Source organism: Coregonus clupeaformis, chromosome 36, assembly GCF_020615455.1.
Source record: "Coregonus clupeaformis isolate EN_2021a chromosome 36, ASM2061545v1, whole genome shotgun sequence".
In the NCBI taxonomy this organism is placed as follows: domain Eukaryota; kingdom Metazoa; phylum Chordata; class Actinopteri; order Salmoniformes; family Salmonidae; genus Coregonus; species Coregonus clupeaformis.
The window spans coordinates 39,896,062-39,915,430 of NC_059227.1; the positions used below are offsets into that span (position 1 = coordinate 39,896,062).

A 19,369-nucleotide genomic window follows, 5' to 3' on the forward strand; every position below is an offset into this window, starting at 1 on the left:
TACGCCGTGAAGGACTGAAATCCAGCAGCGCTCGCAAGGTCCCCCTGCTCAAGAAAGCACATATACAGGCCCGTCTGAAGTTTGCCAATGAACATCTGAGTGATTCAGAGGAGAACTGGGTGAAAGTGTTGTGGTCAGATGAGACCAAAATTGAGATCTTTGGTGTCAACTCAACTCGCTGTGTTTGGAGGAGGAGGAATGCTGCCTATGACCCCAAGAACACCATCCCCACCGTCAAACATGGAGGTGGAAACATTATGCGTTGGGTGTTTTTCTGCTAAGGGGACAGGACAACTTCACCGCATCAAAGGGACGATGGACGGGGCCATGAACCGTCAAATCTTGGATGAGAACCTCCTTCCCTCAGCCAGGGCATTGAAAATGGGTCATGGATGGGTATTCCAGCATGACAATGACCCAAAACACACGGCCAAGGCAACAAAGGAGTGGCTCAAGAAGAAGCACATTAAGGTCCTGGAGTGGCCTAGCCAGTCTCCAGACCTTAATCCCATAGAAAATCTGTGGAGGGTGCTGAAGGTTTGAGTTGCCAAACGTCAGCCTCGAAAGCTTAATGACTTGGAGAAGATCTGCAAAGAGGAGTGGAACAAAATCCCTCCTGAGATGTGTGCAAACCTGGTGGCCAACTACAAGAAACGTCTGACCTCTGATTGCCAACAAGGGTTTTGCCACCAAGTACTAAGTCATGTTTTGCAGAGGGGTCAAATACTTATTTCCCCTCATTAAAATGCAAATCAATTTATAACATTTTTGACATGCGTTTTTCTGGATTTTGTTGTTGTTATTCTGTCTCTCACTGTTCAAATAAACCTACCATTAAAATTATAGACTGATCATGTCTTTGTCAGTGGGCAAACGTACAAAATCAGCAGGGGATCAAATACTTTTTGCCCTCACTGTATGAGAGAGCCATGTGAGTGAGCGGTGGTTCGGCATCCAGGAGAAGGGAATTATAATGATTATATTCAGCCCTAGGGCACAAAGGCCACTGTGGCCGCAAAAGGCATGGATATTTTAGGGGGCATTACGGCCGCAGAAGGGGGATGCCGCTGGGAAATTCAAGGCCAGGTGCGAATATTATCAAGTGCTTGTCAAATTGGAATGAGTGACTGATGTGTGTGCAGCCTGCACAAGAAACAAATCAGAGCTTATGCCTTTCATGCAACTTTTTCAAATCATCATTAGTCAAATCATGCAGCCTTAAAATGTATTAAAAATCAAAACATATAGCCCAATGTTTGTATCATGACTAAAGTTGCATAAATGTGACCGACCAGCTCAATTCGGTCTTATGTAGCAACATTTGAAATTGTAATTTTTACATTGGATAAAAGTAGCGACTCAGAGCTAGAAAATGGTATTTCATACACTACAGTTGAGGAACAATGGGAATGTAGTTCTGCTTTGAAAGGTGATAAACTTGTAACCTCACTTTTGCGAAAATGGTTTGGTACCTACTGGAGAGCTCTTCTTTGTCTACACCCATTCAGCATCGTTCACACCCTCTTTAGCTTTAGCCCCACCCAGCTCTTTAAGGATTCACATGTGACGCCATGTGCTAAACAACCAAAGATATCAAGACTAAAGGCTGGTTTATACTACGGGTGTGTTCGTAAATGTAATCTGGAGTGCCAGAGTGCGCTCTGGGCGTTCGTGAACTCAGATTGTTGTCAGATTGGCCGTTCGTAAATTCAGAGCGTTTCGCTCTCGGAGCGCACACTGGACGCTCAGCCGAACAGTAGGGTTGATCCGAGCGTTCTGACTTAACAACACAGTCAAGCACCCAAGCTAACTGGCTAACGTTGGCGAGCTTGCTAGCTACTTCCGGACACATGAGAGAACAGCTCACTCTGACCATTTTACTCGCCCTAGCAGAGGCTGTTTATATGTTATCCAGAGCATTGGTGACTGCAACTGTGCTGCTGGCAACAATTTAATGAAGCTTTTTTTGCCAACGTTTACTGACACCGGCCATATGAAACGGGTGTTGAGCTTTCGTAAATTCGTCAGTTATACTGTGCTCTGGCACACTCAGACGAGAGTGCTCTGAAATCAGAGTAGATAGCCAGAGCGAATTTACCAGCTATGTCTATCAACAGTTGTCGCAGTGACATCATAAACATTCTATTGAAATAGTTACTTGCATAGTGGAGTCTTTTGTATAGACATGTATCTAGCTAGCTAGCTAAACAATTAACCATAATTCCAACTCATAACGTTACTACCCTGCATGAATCTGCAGGTAGCTAACCAACCAGGTTCAATGTTAGCTAGCTAATATTAGGCTATAATTAGCAATGCAAATGGCTCTGAGATACTAATAATATTACTACACAGATCATACACGCTAGCTAACAGTACACTTTAACTTGAAATGAAAACGACTTTCTGACAATTAGAAACATGTAATATCTGAAAATGTAGCTGGCTAGACTATCTTACCTGTAGACATGGATGGACGCTTCTCCCTCTGTCACGGATGCCATGGTTGCCCTTAGTTTGAAGATGTAATCCGGAGACTTCTGTGTTCTCTTTTCGACTCCGTCTGCATATTAGCAATCAAACGCCTGAATTTCTTCCATCTCCTTAGCTATCATACTCTAATTCCACTGATTTCAAAACTCGGTCCTCCAGAAAGTGGAGAGCAACACTTCTGTAGTTCTAATACGTGATATCTTTCAAAAAAAGCCGCCTTAGAAAGGATTACCTACACATACTGACCATACAAGTTTGTTATTATTCCAGAAGGCATTTCTGCCAAAAAAACGCTTTTTGATAAAAATTAAAAAACTATGTTCAAATGCCTCTCCTGTGAAGTAGTGATGCGCGACATACGCCTAGTTTCCTGAAACGAGTCACAAATAACTTTAAAGTAAGCGAATAGGAGGATCTGTGTTCTAAGCAAATCTTGTCTGCTAAGTGAACTAGTGTAGCCCACAGCCATATGGCATAGCCAGATCAGGACCTAACATAAGGACAACTCTGAATAAGCTATTCTGTTCTTCTGAAATAGACTACATTGTCTCCATATCATGTTTCTTTAGACCTGTCTAAAATAAATAATGGATTCATTGTGATGGATATTACATGCCTTTATTAGACTTTTTAAATGTAGATGTTCCAAAGGTCTGCATCAGTGGCTTGGAGGCTATGCGTGAAAGCCAGGAGATGCTAAACGTGTTTATGTTAATTAACAGTCAATTACCGTGAGACTGGCAGTTATTTGCTTGACAATCACCGGCTGACAATTTCATGACCGCCACAGCCCTACGCCTTTCACCTACTACCATACCCCGTTCAAAGGCACTTAAATATTTTGTCTTGCCCATTCACCCTCTGAATGGCACACACACACAATCCATGTCTCAATTGTCTCAATGTTCATTAACCTGTCTCCTTCCCCTTCATCTACACTGATTGAAGTGAATTTAACAAGTGACATCAATAAGGGATCATAGCTTTCACCTGATCAGTCTGTCATGGAAAGAGCTGGTGTCCTTAATGTTTTATATACTCGGTGTACAGTATAATTCACATTTCTATGTGTTTCTCTGTAGAGGTCACTACTCTAAAGGAGGTCTGTATTGATGTGTTTTCCAGGGATAGACTTCAAGATCAAAACTGTTGAACTCCAGGGAAAGAAGATCAAACTACAGATATGGTGAGTGGAGGAAGTGTGTGTGTAATGTGTGCGTGTCTCTGTCTGTGTGTCCAGGGTCCAACGTCTGGTCAGTTGACCAATAATCAGACATGGTGTAGTTTTTAAAGACATTGGGTCATGCAGGGCCTATTCATGGATACGTCGTTTCGTCAGTGCTCATTCGTTGTAGCATTCTACTCAATGCATCGTCAAGATATGGTTTAAAGTGCTGTGGTTTGAAAACATGATGCCATTTCAAGAGGCAAATAATTAGTAGGAAAGTCTTTTGTCATCTTTGTGATGTCCCCATATTGACTTTGGATGCAGTACAACTTAAGATGGCTAAGATTGAGGGGATACCATCTAAGTTTAGCATTGCTAGCTATTTTTGATGTCTCTAAAGTAAATTTGATGACAAAGTGGCAAAGTTGTTTCCTACTAATTATTTGGCTACTTTAGCAATGTCATGGTATTTCCAAGCCGCTATAGTGATGTCATGGTATTTCCAAGCCGCTATAGTGATGTCATGGTATTTCCAAGCCGCTATAGTGTAACGTTGATGAAACAGTCAGTAGCCCCTGTTCTGCTGTTGGGCATCAATATGGCTGCAGAACGTTGATAACGATGCCAACGACCGAGTGTCCGTGCTGAAGCTGCAACATCATTTCAGCCATTTAGTTTCTCACTTGTTTCTGACTGCAAAGTTCTGTTACCGAAATCACTAATTTGTTTAGGAAAAACATTCCCTATTCCCTCAACCCTAGCTCTCTTTACGTGAAACATGTAAGCATCGCATCAATAAACTGGTTATAACAAACTCAGAACACAGTAACACGTGAAATGGATGTGGAGGACGTGAAAAATAAACTGGAAACGGGCGAATGTTTACTGGTTGCTCAGGAGGGAAAGGGGAAGTCAGATCTGTGGAAGACATTTGACTTAGTTGTGGAGACTACTAGAGATCTAGAAAAAGGAGGGTATAGGACCGAGAGCTGCGTGCATATTATGTGTGACAGCTGTTGGATTACAATATAATTTTTCTGCCAGTTTGGAACCGTGTAAACAACACTGAATACATTATAAGTAATACCAGTCTCCCGGTCGCGGCTGGCTGCGACAGAGCCTGCCTTAGAACACTGCGCCACTCAGGAGTCTATAAGGAATACCAGTCTGTTCTGTAAAGAAGAAAAAAAAAAAAAGTGAAACCTTTTACACATAGCAAAAAACAGCAGAATCTGTGAAATTGCTTTATCTAACATTTTGCTGTTGCATGAGGCTTGGTGATCACAGAATCAGTAGGCTATTAAACACTCAAACAGGCATTAGAAGAAAGATCTGTCATATTTCTGTAGATATACAATGCATTCTGAAAGTATTCAGACCCCTTGACATTTTCCACATTTTGTTACGTTACAGCCTTATTCTAAAATTGATTAAATTGTCCCCCCTAATCAATCTATACACAATACACCATAATGACAAATCAAAAACAGGTTGTTAGAAATTTTTGCAAATGTCTTACAAATAAAAAATGGAAATATGACATTTACATAAGTATTAAGACCCTTTACTCAGTACTTTGTTGAGGCACCTTCGGCAGTGATTACTGCCTCGAGTCTTCTTGGGTATGACGCTACAAGCTTGGCACATGTGTATTTGGGGAGTTTCTCCCATTCGTCTCTGCAGAACCTCTCAAGCTCTGTCAGGTTGGATGGGGAGTGTTGCTGCACAGCTATTTTCAGGTCTCTCCAGAGATGCTTGATCGGGTTCAAGTCCAGGCTCTCAAGGACATTGAGACTTGTCATGTTCCTTTTACTGAGGAGTGGCTTCCGTCTGGCCACACTATCATAAAGGCCTGATTGGTGGAGTGCTGCAGAGATGGTTGTCCTTCTGGAAGGTTCTCCCAACTCAGCAGAGGAACTCAGGAGCTCTGTCAAGAGTGACCATCAGGTTCTTGGTCACCTCACTGGCCAAGGCCCTTCTCCTCCGATTGCTCAGTTTGGCCGGGCGGCCAGCTCTAGGAAGAGTCTTGGTGGTTCCAAACTTCTTCCATTTAAGAATGATGGAGACCACTGTGTTCTTGGGGACCTTCAATGCTGCAGACATTTTTTGGTATCCTTCCCCAGATCTGTGCCTCGACACAATCCTGTCTCGGCGCTCTACGGACAATTCCTTCGACCTCATGGCTTGGTTTTTGCACTGTCAACTGTGGGACCATATATAGACAGGTGTGTGCCTTTTCAAAATCATGTCCAATCAATTGAATTTACCACAGGTGGACTCTAATCAAGTTGTAGAAACGTCTCAGGGATGATCAATGGAAACAGGATGCTCCTGAGCTCAATTTCGAGTCTCATAGCAAAGGGTCTGAATACTTATGTAAAAAAGGTATTTCTGGTATTTAAAAAAAAAAAAAAAAACTATTTTCGCTTTGTCATTATGGGGTATTGTGTGTAGATTGCTGAGGGTTTTTTGAAAATTCAAACCATTTTAGAATAAGGCTGTATCAAAATGTGGAAAAAGGGAAGGGATCTGAATACTTCCCAAATGCACTGTATATAATATATACAGTTGAAGTCGGAAGTTTACATACACTTAGGTTGGAGTTATTAAAACTCGTTTTTCAACCACTTCACAAATTTCTTAAACTATAGTTTTGGCAAGTTGGTTAGGACATCTACTTCGTGCATGACACAATCTTTCCAACAATTGTTTACAGACAGATTATTTAACTTATAATTCGCTCTATCACAATTCCAGTGGGTCAGAAGTTTACATATACTAAGTTGACTGTGCCTTTAAACAGCTTGGAAAATTCCAGAAAATGATGTCATGGCTTTAGAAGCTTCTAATAGGCTAATTGACATCATTTGAGTCAATTGGAGGTGTACCTGTGGATGTATTTCAAGGCCTACCTTCAAACTCAGTGTCTCTTTGCTTGACATCATGGGAAAATCAAAAGAAATCAGCCAAGACCTCAGAAAATAAATTGTAGACCTCCAAAAATGGTTAATCCTTGGGAGCAATTTCCAAACGGCTGAAGGTACCACGTTCATCTGTACAAACAATAGTACGCAAGTATAAACACCATGGGACCATGCAGCCGTCATACCGCTCAGGAAGGAGAAGCATTCTGTCACCAAGAGATGAACGTACTTTGGTGCGAAAAGTACAAATCAATCCCAGAACAGCAAAGGACCTTGTGAAGATGCAGGAGGAAACCGGTACAAAAGTATCTACAGTAAAACTAGTCCTATATCGACATAACCTGAAAGGCCGCTCAGCAAGGAAGAAGCCACTGCTCCAAAACCGCCATAAAAAAGCCAGACTACGGTTTGCAACTGCACATGGGGACAAAGATCGTACTTTTTTGAGAAATGTCCTCTTGTCTGATTAAACAAAAATAGAACTGTTTGGCCATAATGACCATCGTTATGTTTGGAGGAAAAAGGGGGGCACTTGCAAGCCGAAGAACACCATCCCAACCGTGAAGCACGGGGGTGGCAGCATCATGCTGTGGGGGTGCTTTGCTGCAGGAGGGACTGGTGCACTTCACAAAATAGATGGCATTATGAGGAAGGAAAATTATGTGGATATATTGAAGCAACATCTCAAGACATTAGTCAGGAAGTTAAAGCTTGTTCGCAAATGGGTCTTCCAAATGGACAATGACCCCAAGCATACTTCCAAAGTTGTGGCAAAATGGCTTAAGGACAACAAAGTCAAGGTATTGGAGTGGCCATCACAAAGCCCTGACCTCAATCCAATAGAAAACATGTGGGCAGAACTGAAAAAGCGTGTGCGAGCAATGAGACCTACAAACCTGACTCAGTTACACCAGCTCTGTCAGGAGGAATGGGCCAAAATTCACCCAACTTATTGTGGGAAGCTTGTGGAAGGCTACCCGAAATGTTTGACCCAAGTTCAACAATTTAAAAGCAACGCTACCAAATACTAATTGAGTGTATGTAAACTTCTGACCCACTGGGAATGTGATGAAAGAAATAAAAGCTGAAATAAATCATTCTCTCTACTATTATTCTGGCATTTCACATTCTTAAAATAAAGTGGTGATCCTAACTGACCTAAGACAGGGAATTTTTACTAGGATTTAAATGTCAGGAATTGTGAAAAACTGAGTTTAAATGTATTCGGCTAAGGTGTATGTAAACTTCTGACTTCAACTGTGTGTATATATACACATAACAGGGACACAGCTGGTCAGGAGCGGTTCCACACCATCACCACGTCCTACTATCGAGGCGCCATGGGCATCATGCTGGTCTATGACATCACCAACGCCAAGAGCTTCGAGAACATCAGCAAGTGGCTCCGCAACATCGACGAGGTACACACACACACACATTATACACACACCATACACACTATACACGCACCATACACACACACACACACTACACACACACACACACCATACACACACACACACACACACACACACATACACACACGCACATAATAGTTTTCTTATAGATTTTCAGATGTGCACTCTTAAAATCACACTTTTATTTTTATAGAAAAAAGACAAAACGTCTAAGTCCACAACAATGCTTAAACCACATCAATCTGATTGGGTGGGCCTGTCAGGGCCTGGCTCCCCAGTGGGTGGGCCTGTCAGGGCCTGGCTCCCCAGTGGGTGGGCCTCTGTCCACCCAGGCCTATCCATGTCTCACAAATAGCCTACTAACCAACACATCGGACTAAACTTTTCCAAATGAAATTGTATTGGTCACATACACGTGTTTAGCAGATGTTATTGCGGGTGTAGCGAAATGCTTGTGCTTCTAGCTCCAACAGTGCAGTAATACCTAACAAGTAATATCTAACAATTTCACAACATATACCCAATACACACAAATCTAGGTAAAGCAATGGAATTAAGAATATATAAGTAAATATATAGACGAGCAAGGTCAGAGCGACATGGACTAAGATACAGTAGAATAGTATAGAATACAGTGTGTGTATATATATATATATATATATATAGTAAAGTGGTTGTTCCACTGGCTATCATAAGGTGAATGGACCAATTTGTAAGTCGCTCTGGATAAGATGTGTCTGGATAGCGTCTGCTAAATGACAAATGTAAATGTAAGGACGCGGCTAGGGATGCCATCTGGGCCGGCCCAAATCCTCTTTATAGACTGATCATTTCTTTGTCAGTGGGCAAACGTACAAAATCAGCAGGGGATCAAATACTTTTTTCCCCTCACTGTACCAAGAGTTCTCATCTATATTTTTCGTAGCCGTCTATTTACCACCACAAACCGACGCTGGCACTAAAGCCGCACTCAATGAACTGTGTAAGGCCATAAGCAAAGAAGAAAATGCTCATCCAAAAGCGGCATTCCGTTTTACCTCATTTCTACCAGCATGTCACGTGCAACCAGAGGAAAAAAACCTCTAGACCACCTTTACTCCACACACAGAGACGCATACAAAGCTCTCCCTCGCCCTCCATTTGGCAAGTCTGACCGTAATTCTATCCTCCTGATTCCTGCTTACAATCAAAAACTAAAGCAGGAAGTACCAGTGACTCACTCAATACGGAAGTGGTCAGATGACACGGATGCTATGCTAAAGGACTGTTTTGCTAGCACGGACTGGAATATGTTCCGGGATTCATCCAATGGCATTGAGGAGTATACCACCTCAGTCATCATCTTCATCAATAAGTGCATCAACGACGTCGTCCCCACAGTGACCGTACGTACATATCCCAACCAGAAGCCATGGATTACAGGAAACATCTGCACCGAGCTAAAGGCTAGAGCTAATGCTTTCAAGGAGCGGGACACCAATCCGGATGCTTATAAGAATCCCGCTAGGCCCTCAGACGAACCATTAAAACAGGCAAAGCATCAGTACAGGACTAAGATGGAATCCTACTACACTGGCTCTGACGCTCGTCGGATGTGGCAGGGTTTGCAAACTATTACGGACTACAAAGGGAAACCCAGCCGCGAGCTGCCCAGTGACGCATGCCTACCAGACGGGCTAAATGCTTTTTTATGCTCGCTTCAAGGAAAGCAACACTGAAGCATGCATGAGAGCACCAGCTGTTCCGGATGACTGTGTGATCATGCTCTCCGTAGCCGACGTGAGCAAGACCTTTTAAACAGGTCAATATTCACAAGGCCGCGGGGCCAGATGGATTACCAGGACGTGTATTCAGAGCATGCGCAGACCAACTGGCAAGTGTCTTCACTGACATTTTCAACCTCTCCCTGACCAAGTCTTTAATAGCGAAGATAACCTGCCTAAATGATTACCTCCCCGTAGCAGTCACGTCGGTAACCATGAAGTGCTTTGAAAGGCTGGTCATGGCTCACATCAACCCCATCATCCCAGAAACCCTAGACCCACTCCAATTTGGATACCGCCCCAACAGATCCACAGATGATGCAATCTCTATTGCGCTCCACACTGCCCTTTCACACCTGGACAAAAGGAAAACCTATGTGAGAATGCTATTCATGGACTACTGCTCAGCGTTCAACATCATAGTGTCCTCGAAGCTTGTCACTAAGCTCAGGACCCTGGGACTAAACACCTCCCTCTGCAACTGGATCCTGGACTTCCTGACGGGCCGCCCCCAGGTGGTAAGGGTAGGCAACAACACATCTGCCACGCTGATCCTCAACACGGGGGCCCCTCAGGGGTACGTGCTCAGTCCCCTCCTGTACTCCCTGTTCACCCATGACTGCGTGGCCAGGCACGACTCCAACACCATCATTAAGTTTGCCGACGACACAACAGTGGTAGGTCTGATCACCGACACCGATGAGACAGCCTGTAGGGAGGCAAGCGGTACTGGAGCACCAAGTCTAGGACCATAAGGCTCCTTAACAGCTTCTACCCCCAAGCCATAAGACTGCTGAACAATTAATCAAATGGCCACCCAGACTATTGACCCCCCCTGTTTTTACACTGCTGCCACTCGCTGTTTATTATCTCTGCATAGTCTCTTTACCCCTACCTACATGGACAAACTACCTCTACTAACCTGTACCCCCACACATTGAGTCGGTACCGGTATCCCCTGTATATAGCCTCGTTGTTATTTTGTGTTACTTTTTATTTTATTTTATTTAGTAAATATTTTCTTAACTCTATTTCTTGAACTGCATTGTTAGTTAAGGGCTTGTAAGCATTTCATGGTAAAGTCAATACCTGTTGTATTCAGCACATGTGTCAAATAACATTTGATATGATGTGTTAGAGTTAGTCTGAAATATGTGTTTCAGCATGCCAACGAGGACATGGAGAGTCTGTAATGTTGGGGTTAGTTAGTCTGTACTATGATGGGTTGGGGTTAGTTAGTCTGTACTATGATGGGTTGGGGTTAGTTAGTCTGTACTATGATGGGTTGGGGTTAGTTAGTCTGTACTATGATGGGTTGGGGTTAGTCTGTACTATGATGGGTTGGGGTTAGTTAGTCTGTACTATGATGGGTTGGGGTTAGTCTGTACTATGATGGGTTGGGGTTAGTTAGTCTGTACTATGATGGGTTGGGGTTAGTCTGTACTATGATGGGTTGGGGTTAGTTAGTCTGTACTATGATGGGTTGGGGTTAGTCTGTACTATGATGGGTTGGGGTTAGTTAGTCTGTACTATGATGGGTTGGGGTTAGTCTGTACTATGATGGGTTGGGGTTAGTTAGTCTGTACTATGATGGGTTGGGGTTAGTCTGTACTATGATGGGTTGGGGTTAGTTAGTCTGTACTATGATGGGTTGGGGTTAGTTAGTCTGTACTATGATGGGTTGGGGTTAGTTAGTCTGTACTATGATGTGTTTCAGCATGCCAACGAGGACGTGGAGAGAATGCTGCTAGGCAACAAGTGTGACATGGAGGACAAGAGGGTGGTACCAAAAGCCAAGGGAGAGCAGGTGAGACACCACCCACACCACACACCACCCACACCACACACCACCCACACCACCACACACCATACCACACCCCACACACCACCACACCACCCACACCACCACACACCACACACACCACCCACACCACCACACACCACACCCACCACACCCACCACCACACACAGCAGGGTTTATGTTATGGAAATGTGTTGCCGCACATTTAGATTAATGGTAATTATTCTTAACAGAACATGCAAGTCGAGGATGCAATGACGTGTGTCCTTACCGTGCACTGTGAAGATATTAGAGTAACTGTCCACATTGTCTTTTCTTCAGCCAACAAGACTAATAACGAACAGCTAAATCACTAGCCTATGCATAGGCAATGAGTTTCAAGTTTGGGGAAGCACATTTTCACCATAAAAATGCACCTTTATAATAAAGCATTCCATGCATCATCACATTTGCAGATTTATGTAAGCCTACTATTTCTAATGTGATGAGTAGATTAGATGGTCATAATCTAGTTTATATGTTGTCCGTAGAATAGACCAATGAGAAGGGGAGACACTAATATGATGTTGTCCATATAATAGACCAATGAGAAGGGGAGACACTAATATGATGTTGTCCATATAATAGACCTATGAGAAGGGGAGACACTAATATGATGTTGTCCATATAATAGACCTATGAGAAGGGGAGACACTAATATGATGTTGTCCATATAATAGACCAATGAGAAGGGGAGACACTAATATGATGTTGTCCATATAATAGACCAATGAGAAGGGGAGACACTAATATGATGTTGTCCATATAATAGACCAATGAGAAGGGGAGACACTAATATGATGTTGTCCATATAATAGACCTATGCGAAGGGGAGACACTAATATGATGTTGTCCATATAATAGACCTATGAGAAGGGGGAGACACTAATATGATGTTGTCCATATAATAGACCTATGCGAAGGGGAGACACTAATATGATGTTGTCCATATAATAGACCTATGAGAAGGGGAGACACTAATATGATGTTGTCCATATAATAGACCTATGAGAAGAGGAGACACTAATATGATGTTGTCCATATAATAGACCTATGAGAAGGGGAGACACTTACAGTACCTGTCAAAAATGTGGACTCCTATTCATTCCAGGGTTTTTCTTTATTTTTACTATTTTCTACATTGTAGAATAATAGTGAAGACATCAAAACTATGAAATAACACATGGAATCATGTGGAAACCAAAAAAGTGTTAAACAAATCAAAACATATATTTTAGGTTCTTCAAAGTTTCCACCCTTGGCCTTGACAGCTTTGCACACTCTTGGCATTCTCTCAACCAGCTTCACCTGGAATGCTTTCCCACATATGCTGAGCACTTGTTGGCTGCTTTTCCTCCACTCTGCCGTCCGACTCATCTCAAACCATCTCAATTGGGTTGAGGTCGGGGAATTGTGGAGGCCAGGTCATCTGATGCAGCACTCCATCACTCTCCTTCTTGGTTAAATAGCCCTTACACAGCCTGGAGGTGTTTTGGGTCATTGTCCTGTTGAAAAACAAATGATAGTCCCACTAAGCCCAAACCAGATGGGATGGCATTTTGCTGCAGAATGCTGTGGTAGTCATGCTGGTTAAGTGTGCCTTGAATTCTAAATCACTGACAGTGTCACCAGCAAAGAACCCCCACACCATCACACCACCTCCTCCATGCTTCACGGGTGGAACCACACATGCGGAGATCATCCGTTCACTTACTCTGCGTCTCACAAAGACACGGCGGTTGCAACCAAAAATCTCAAATTTGGACTCATCAGACCAAAGAACAGATTTCCACCAGTCTAATGTCCATTGCTTGTGTTTCTTGACCCAAGCAGGTCTCTTCTTCTTATTGGTGTCCTTTAGTAGTGGTTTCTTTGCAGCAATTCGACCATGAAGGCCTGATTCACACAGTCTCCTCTGAACAGTTGATGTTGACGTGTCTGTTACTTGAACTCTGAAGCATTTATTTGGGCCTACAAGCCCTCAGTCCAGCCTCTCTCAGCCTATTGCGGACAGTCTGAGCACTGATGGAGAGATTGTGCGTTCCTGGTGTAACTCGGGCAGTTGTTGTTGCCATCCTGTACCTGTCCCGCATGTGTGATGTTCAGATGTACCGATCTTGTGCAGGTTTTTACACGTGGTCTGCCACTGCGAGGACGATCAGCTGTCCGTCCTGTCTCCCTGTAGCGCTGTCTTAGGCGTCTCACAGTACGGACATTGCAATTTATTGCCCTGGCCACATCTGCAGTCCTCATGCCTCCTTGCAGCATGCCTAAGGCACGTTCACGCAGATGAGCAGGGACCCTGGGCATCTTTCTTTTGGTGTTTTTCAGAGTCAGTAGAAAGGCCTCTTTAGTGTCCTAAGTTTTCATAACTGTGACCTTAATTGCCTACCGTCTGTAAGCTGTTAGTGTCTTAACGACCGTTCCACAGGTGCATGTTCATTAATTGTTTATGGTTCATTGAACAAGCATGGGAAACAGTGTTTAAACCCTTTACAATGAAGATATGTGAAGTTATTTGGATTTTTACAAATTGTCTTTTGAAAGACAGGGTCCTGAAAAAGGAACGTTTCTTTTTTTGCTGAGTTTATATACACACACTCACACTGTGGGGCTCCTCCCTCTTCCTCCTCCCTCACCTCTTGTGCAACACCAGAACACAGTTAAAGGTTGTAAGGAAACCTGATCTCACAGGAGACCTGCCACCTTATTTTGGGACCAACCCTCTAATCTTTTCTCTCTCTCTCTCTCTCTCTCTCTCTCTCTCTCTCTCTCTCTCTCTCTCTCTCTCTCTCTCTCTCTCTCTCTCTCTCTCTCTCTCCCCTTTCTCTCTCTCTCTCTCTCTCTCTCTCTCGCCCCTTTCTCTCTCTCTCTCGCCTCTCTCTCTCTCGCCCCTTTCTCTCTCTCTCTCTCTCTCTCTCTACGCCCCTTTCTCTCTCTCTCTTCGCCTCTCTCTCTCTCGCCCCTTTCTCTCTCTCTCTCGCCTCTCTCTCTCGCCCCTCTCTCTCTCGCCCCTTTCTCTCTCACGCCTCTCTCTCCCTGTCCCTGTCCGTCTCTCTTTCTCCCTCCCCTCTCTCTCGCCCCTCTGTCGCTCTCGCCCCTCTCTCTCGTCCCTCCCCCTCGTCTCCCTCCCTCTCGCCTCTCTCCTTCTTTCTCGCCCCTCTCTCTCTCGCCCCTCTCTCGCCCCTCTCTCTCGCCCCTCTCTCTCGCCCCTCTCTCTCGCTCCCTTCTCTCGCTCCCCTCTCTCTCTTGCTCCCTTCTCTCGCTCCCCTCTCTCTCGCTCCCCTCTCTCTCCCCTCTCTCTCTCTCCCCTCTCTCTCTCGCTCCCCCCTCTCTCGCCCCTCTCTCTCTCGCTCCCCCTCTCTCGCTCCCCTCTCTCTCGCTCCCCTCTCTCTCGCTCCCCTCTCCTCTCTCTCGCTCCCCTCTCTCGCTCCCCCTCTCTCGCTCCCCCTCTCTCGCTCCCCCTCTCTCGCTCCCCCTCTCTCGCTCCCCCCTCTCTCGCTCCCCTCTCTCTCGCTCCCCTCTCTCTCGCTCCCATCTCTCCCTCTCTCTCGCTCCCCCCTCTCTCTCGCTCCTCTTGCTCCCCCTCTCTCGCTCCCCCTCTCTCGCTCCCCCCTCTCTCGCTCCCCTCTCTCGCTCCCCCCTCTCTCTCGCTCCCCTCTCTCCCCTCTCTCTCGCTCCCCCTCTCTGCTCCCCCTCTCTCGCTCCCTCTCTCTCGCTCCTCTCTCTCGCTCCTCTCTCTCTCGCCTCTCTCTCGCTCCCTCTCTCTCTCGCCTCTCTCTCGCTCCCTCTCTCTCTCGCTCGCTCCCTCTCTCTCTCTCGCTCCCCCCTCTCTCGCTCCCCTCGCTCCTCTCTCTCTCCCTCTCTCTCTCGCTCCCCTCTCCCCTCTCTCTCTCTCGCTCCCCCTCTCTCGCTCCCCCTCTCTCGCTCCCTCTCTCTCGCTCCCTCTCGCTCCCCTCTCTCTCGCTCCCCTCTCTCTCGCTCCCCTCTCTCTCGCTCCCTCTCCCTCTCTCTCTCGCTCCCCCTCTCTCGCTCCCCCCTCTCTCGCTCCCCCTCTCTCGCCCCCTCTCTCGCTCCCCCTCTCGCTCCCCCTCTCTCGCCCCCTCTCTCTGCTCCCCTCTCTCTCGCTCCCATCTCTCCCTCTCTCTCGCTCCCTCTCTCCCTCTCTCGCTCCTCTCGCTCCCCCTCTCTCGCTCCCCCTCTCTCGCTCCCTCTCTCGCTCCCCCTCTCTCGCTCCCTCTCTCGCTCCCCCTCTCTCTCGCTTCCCTCTCTCTCGCTCCCCCTCTCTCGCTCCCTCTCTCTCGCTCCCTCTCTCTGCTCCCTCTCTCTCGCTCCCCTCTCTCTCGCTCCCCTCTCTCTCGCTCCCCTCTCTCGCTCCCCTCTCTCTCTCGCCTCTCTCTCGCTCCCTCTCTCTCTCGCCTCTCTCTCGCTCCCCTCTCTCTCTCGCTCGCTCCCCTCTCTCTCTCTCTCTCGCTCCCCTCGCTCCCTCTCTCTCTCCCTCTCTCTCGCTCCTCTCTCTCTCGCTCCCTCGCTCCTCTCTCTGCCTCCCTCTCCCTCTCTCTCTCTCGCTCCCCCTCTCTCGCTCCCCCTCTCTCGCTCCTCTCTCTCGCTCCTCTCGCTCCCTCTCTCTCGCTCCTCTCTCTCGCTCCCCTCTCTCTCGCTCCCCTCTCTCTCTCTCGCTCCCCCCTCTCTCTCTCGCTCCCCCCTCTCTCTCTCGATCCCCTCTCTCTCTCGCCCCTCTCTCTCTCAGATTGCCAGAGAACATGGTATTAGGTTTTTTGAGACGAGTGCTAAGGCCAACATCAGCATTGAGAAGGCTTTCCTCACACTAGCAGAAGACATCCTCAGGAAGGTGTGTATAATAATGATGGTGTCGATGTAACGTTTGTGTGTATAACGCGCGTGTGTGTATAACGTGTGTGTGTGTGTGTTTTGCAGACACCCGTCAAAGAGCCCAACAGTGAAAACGTGGACATAAGCGGTGGGAGTGGAGTCACAGGATGGAAGAGCAAATGCTGCAGTTAGAACAACTCAGCCTGTCGGTCCCTCACACACACTAATGCACGCAAGCACACACACTCAGACACACTCTCGCTCTCTAACCGCTAACTGTCTCTCTAACACTCGTCCCCTCTATCAGTTCTCACTGATCACCCCCCTCTCTCTCTGTCTGTTCCCCCCTCTCATGTTCTCTCTCTAACACTCGTCCCCTCTATCAGTTCTCACTGATCACCCCCCTCTCTCTCTCTCTGTTCCCCCTCTCATGTTCTGTCTCTCTAACACTCGTCCCCTCTATCAGTTCTCACTGATCACCCCCCTCTCTCTCTGTCTGTTCCCCCCTCTCATGTTCTCTCTCTAACACTCGTCCCCTCTATCAGTTCTCACTGATCACCCCCCCTCTCTCTCTCTCTCTGTTCCCCCCTCTCATGTTCTCTCTCTAACACTCGTCCCCTCTATCAGTTCTCACTGATCACCCCCCTCTCTCTCTCTCTCTCTGTTCCCCCCTCTCATGTTCTCTCTCTAACACTCGTCCCCTCTATCAGTTCTCACTGATCACCCCCCTCTCTCTCTGTCTGTTCTCATGTTCTGTTTCGCCTCATCTTTCTGAACATCGGTTCTGGTAAAAAAGAGAAATCATGTTTCTTGTTTATTTTAAAGGTTGCAAAACGAGAGTGAAAAAGTCAGTCACCTTTTTAATCTTTTCTTGGCCTGAGTCCGTCGGCTCCCCTCACCGTCGGTCAGGAAAATATACAACAAGACTAATGTAGGATTAACATTTTGTACACTAGTGGGTTTCTGTATTTGGTCATTTTGAGTTTATTTTGTCCTGTGCCTTATATGGAAGACGGGGGCGGAGCCACATCCACCCAATAAAATGTGTTTAATATCCTCCCGTAGTGAGGCCCAGCAGAAAGGTTAGAATTTCTGATCCAATCAGAGAACAGCTTGTTAGGATGTCTGCTCCAACCAGAGAACAGCTTGTTAGGATGTCTGCTCCAACCAGAGAACAGTTTGTTAGGCTGTCTGCTCCAATCAGAGAACAGCTTGTTAGGATGTCTGCTCCAACCAGAGAACAGCTTGTTAGGCTGTCTGCTTAACGATGGGGGATTGTTTTACATTTGATTTATTTTCCTTTATTGCGGTGTTTAATTTTTCCTGCATACAGATGTTTGGGTTGGGAGCGTTTGTAATACGTTGTTTCTGTAATGTTGGAACATTCTCTCGGCTGTATGGAAGGAGATTGAACGTTCTCAAGAAAATTCAAACAGTTTTGCAGATCCATTAAAAATGAGCTTGTTTAAGTTACTGGACTCACTGGTGTATTTCTGTTCATTACCGCGCTCCTTGGTGTGTTTGACAGAGCGTGTTAGCTTGGTGCAACCAGCCTGATCATTGGGTTCAACAATGTGTTTTACTGTGAATGCAGTGATCATGCTGGTTCCACTAAAGGAGAATCACAATTGGCTCGCCTCTGTCCTCGCCTCTGAAAAAAGGTCAAAGGTAATCGAGGAGAGGAAACTAATGTGCTTGTATGAAATGACTCTCTTTCTCCACTCCTGCGTCATCATGACGTTTACAAAATAATGGTTATTTCAAGACAACTGGGAACTCAAATCATGAAATCAGTGATCTTCAGGTTGGAAAGTCGGAGCTCTAGAAAGATGCCAGAGTTTCCGACTTCGGAGTTGGGTGACCATTCAAAACAAAAATAGGCTTCTAGTTGACGCATTGTAGTAGGTCTCCACCAGGCCCACTCCACCAGGCCCTCAACTCCCACCTTCTCCACCAGGCCCTCACCTTCTCCACCAGGCCCTCACCTTCTCCACCAGGCCCTCACCTTCTCCACCAGGCCCTCACCTTCTCCACCAGGCCCTCACCTTCTCCACCAGGCCCTCACCTTCTCCACCAGGCCCTCACCTTCTCCACCAGGCCCTCACCTCCTCTCCTTCTCCACCAGGCCCTCACCTTCTCCACCAGGCCCACACCACCCACCTTCTCCACCAGGCCCACACCTCCCCACCTTCTCCACCAGGCCCACACCTCCCCACCTTCTCCACCAGGCCCACACCTCCTACCTTCTCCACCAGGCCCACACCTCCTGACCTTCTCCACCAGGCCCACACCTCCCCACATTCTCCACCAGGCCCACACCTCCCCACCTTCTCCACCAGGCCCTCACCTTCTCCACCAGGCCCACACCTCCCACCTTCTCCACCAGGCCCACACCTCCCTACCTTCTCCACCAGGCCCACACCTCCCCACCTTCTCCACCAGGCCCACACCTCCCACCTTCCCCACCAGGCCCACACCTCCCACCTTCTCCACCAGGCCCTCACCTTCTCCACCAGGCCCACACCTCCTACCTTCTCCACCAGGCCCACACCTCCTGACCTTCTCCACCAGGCCCACACCTCCCCACCTTCTCCACCAGGCCCACACCTCCCTACTTTCTCCACCAGTCCCTAACCTTCTCCACCAGGCCCACACCTCCTACCTTCTCCACCAGGCCCACACCTCCCTACCTTCTCCACCAGGCCCACACCTCCCCACCTTCTCCACCAGGCCCACACCTCCCCACCTTCTCCACCAGGCCCACACCTCCCCACCTTCTCCACCAGGCCCACACCTCCCCACCTTCTCCACCAGGCCCACACCTCCCCACCTTCTCCACCAGGCCCTCACCTTCTCCACCAGGCCCACACCTCCCCACCTTCTCCACCAGGCCCACACCTCCCCACCTTCTCCACCAGGCCCACACCTCC

At 46.9% G+C, this 19,369-nt stretch overlaps 1 protein-coding gene across 1 annotated transcript in view; it reads left to right on the plus strand.

The window, feature by feature from the left end:
* The window catches only part of LOC121552083 (ras-related protein Rab-10), a 28,391-nt gene extending 11,572 nt beyond the window's left edge, over positions 1-16,819 (plus strand). The window contains exons 2-6 of the mRNA XM_041864786.2: positions 3,619-3,679; positions 7,868-8,006; positions 11,484-11,573; positions 16,357-16,458; positions 16,545-16,819. Of these exons, the coding sequence (XP_041720720.1) occupies positions 3,619-3,679; positions 7,868-8,006; positions 11,484-11,573; positions 16,357-16,458; positions 16,545-16,631 (479 nt within the window). The 3' untranslated portion in view covers positions 16,632-16,819. The remainder of the gene's footprint in view (positions 1-3,618; positions 3,680-7,867; positions 8,007-11,483; positions 11,574-16,356; positions 16,459-16,544) is intronic.
* The last annotated feature ends 2,550 nt before the right edge of the window (positions 16,820-19,369 follow it).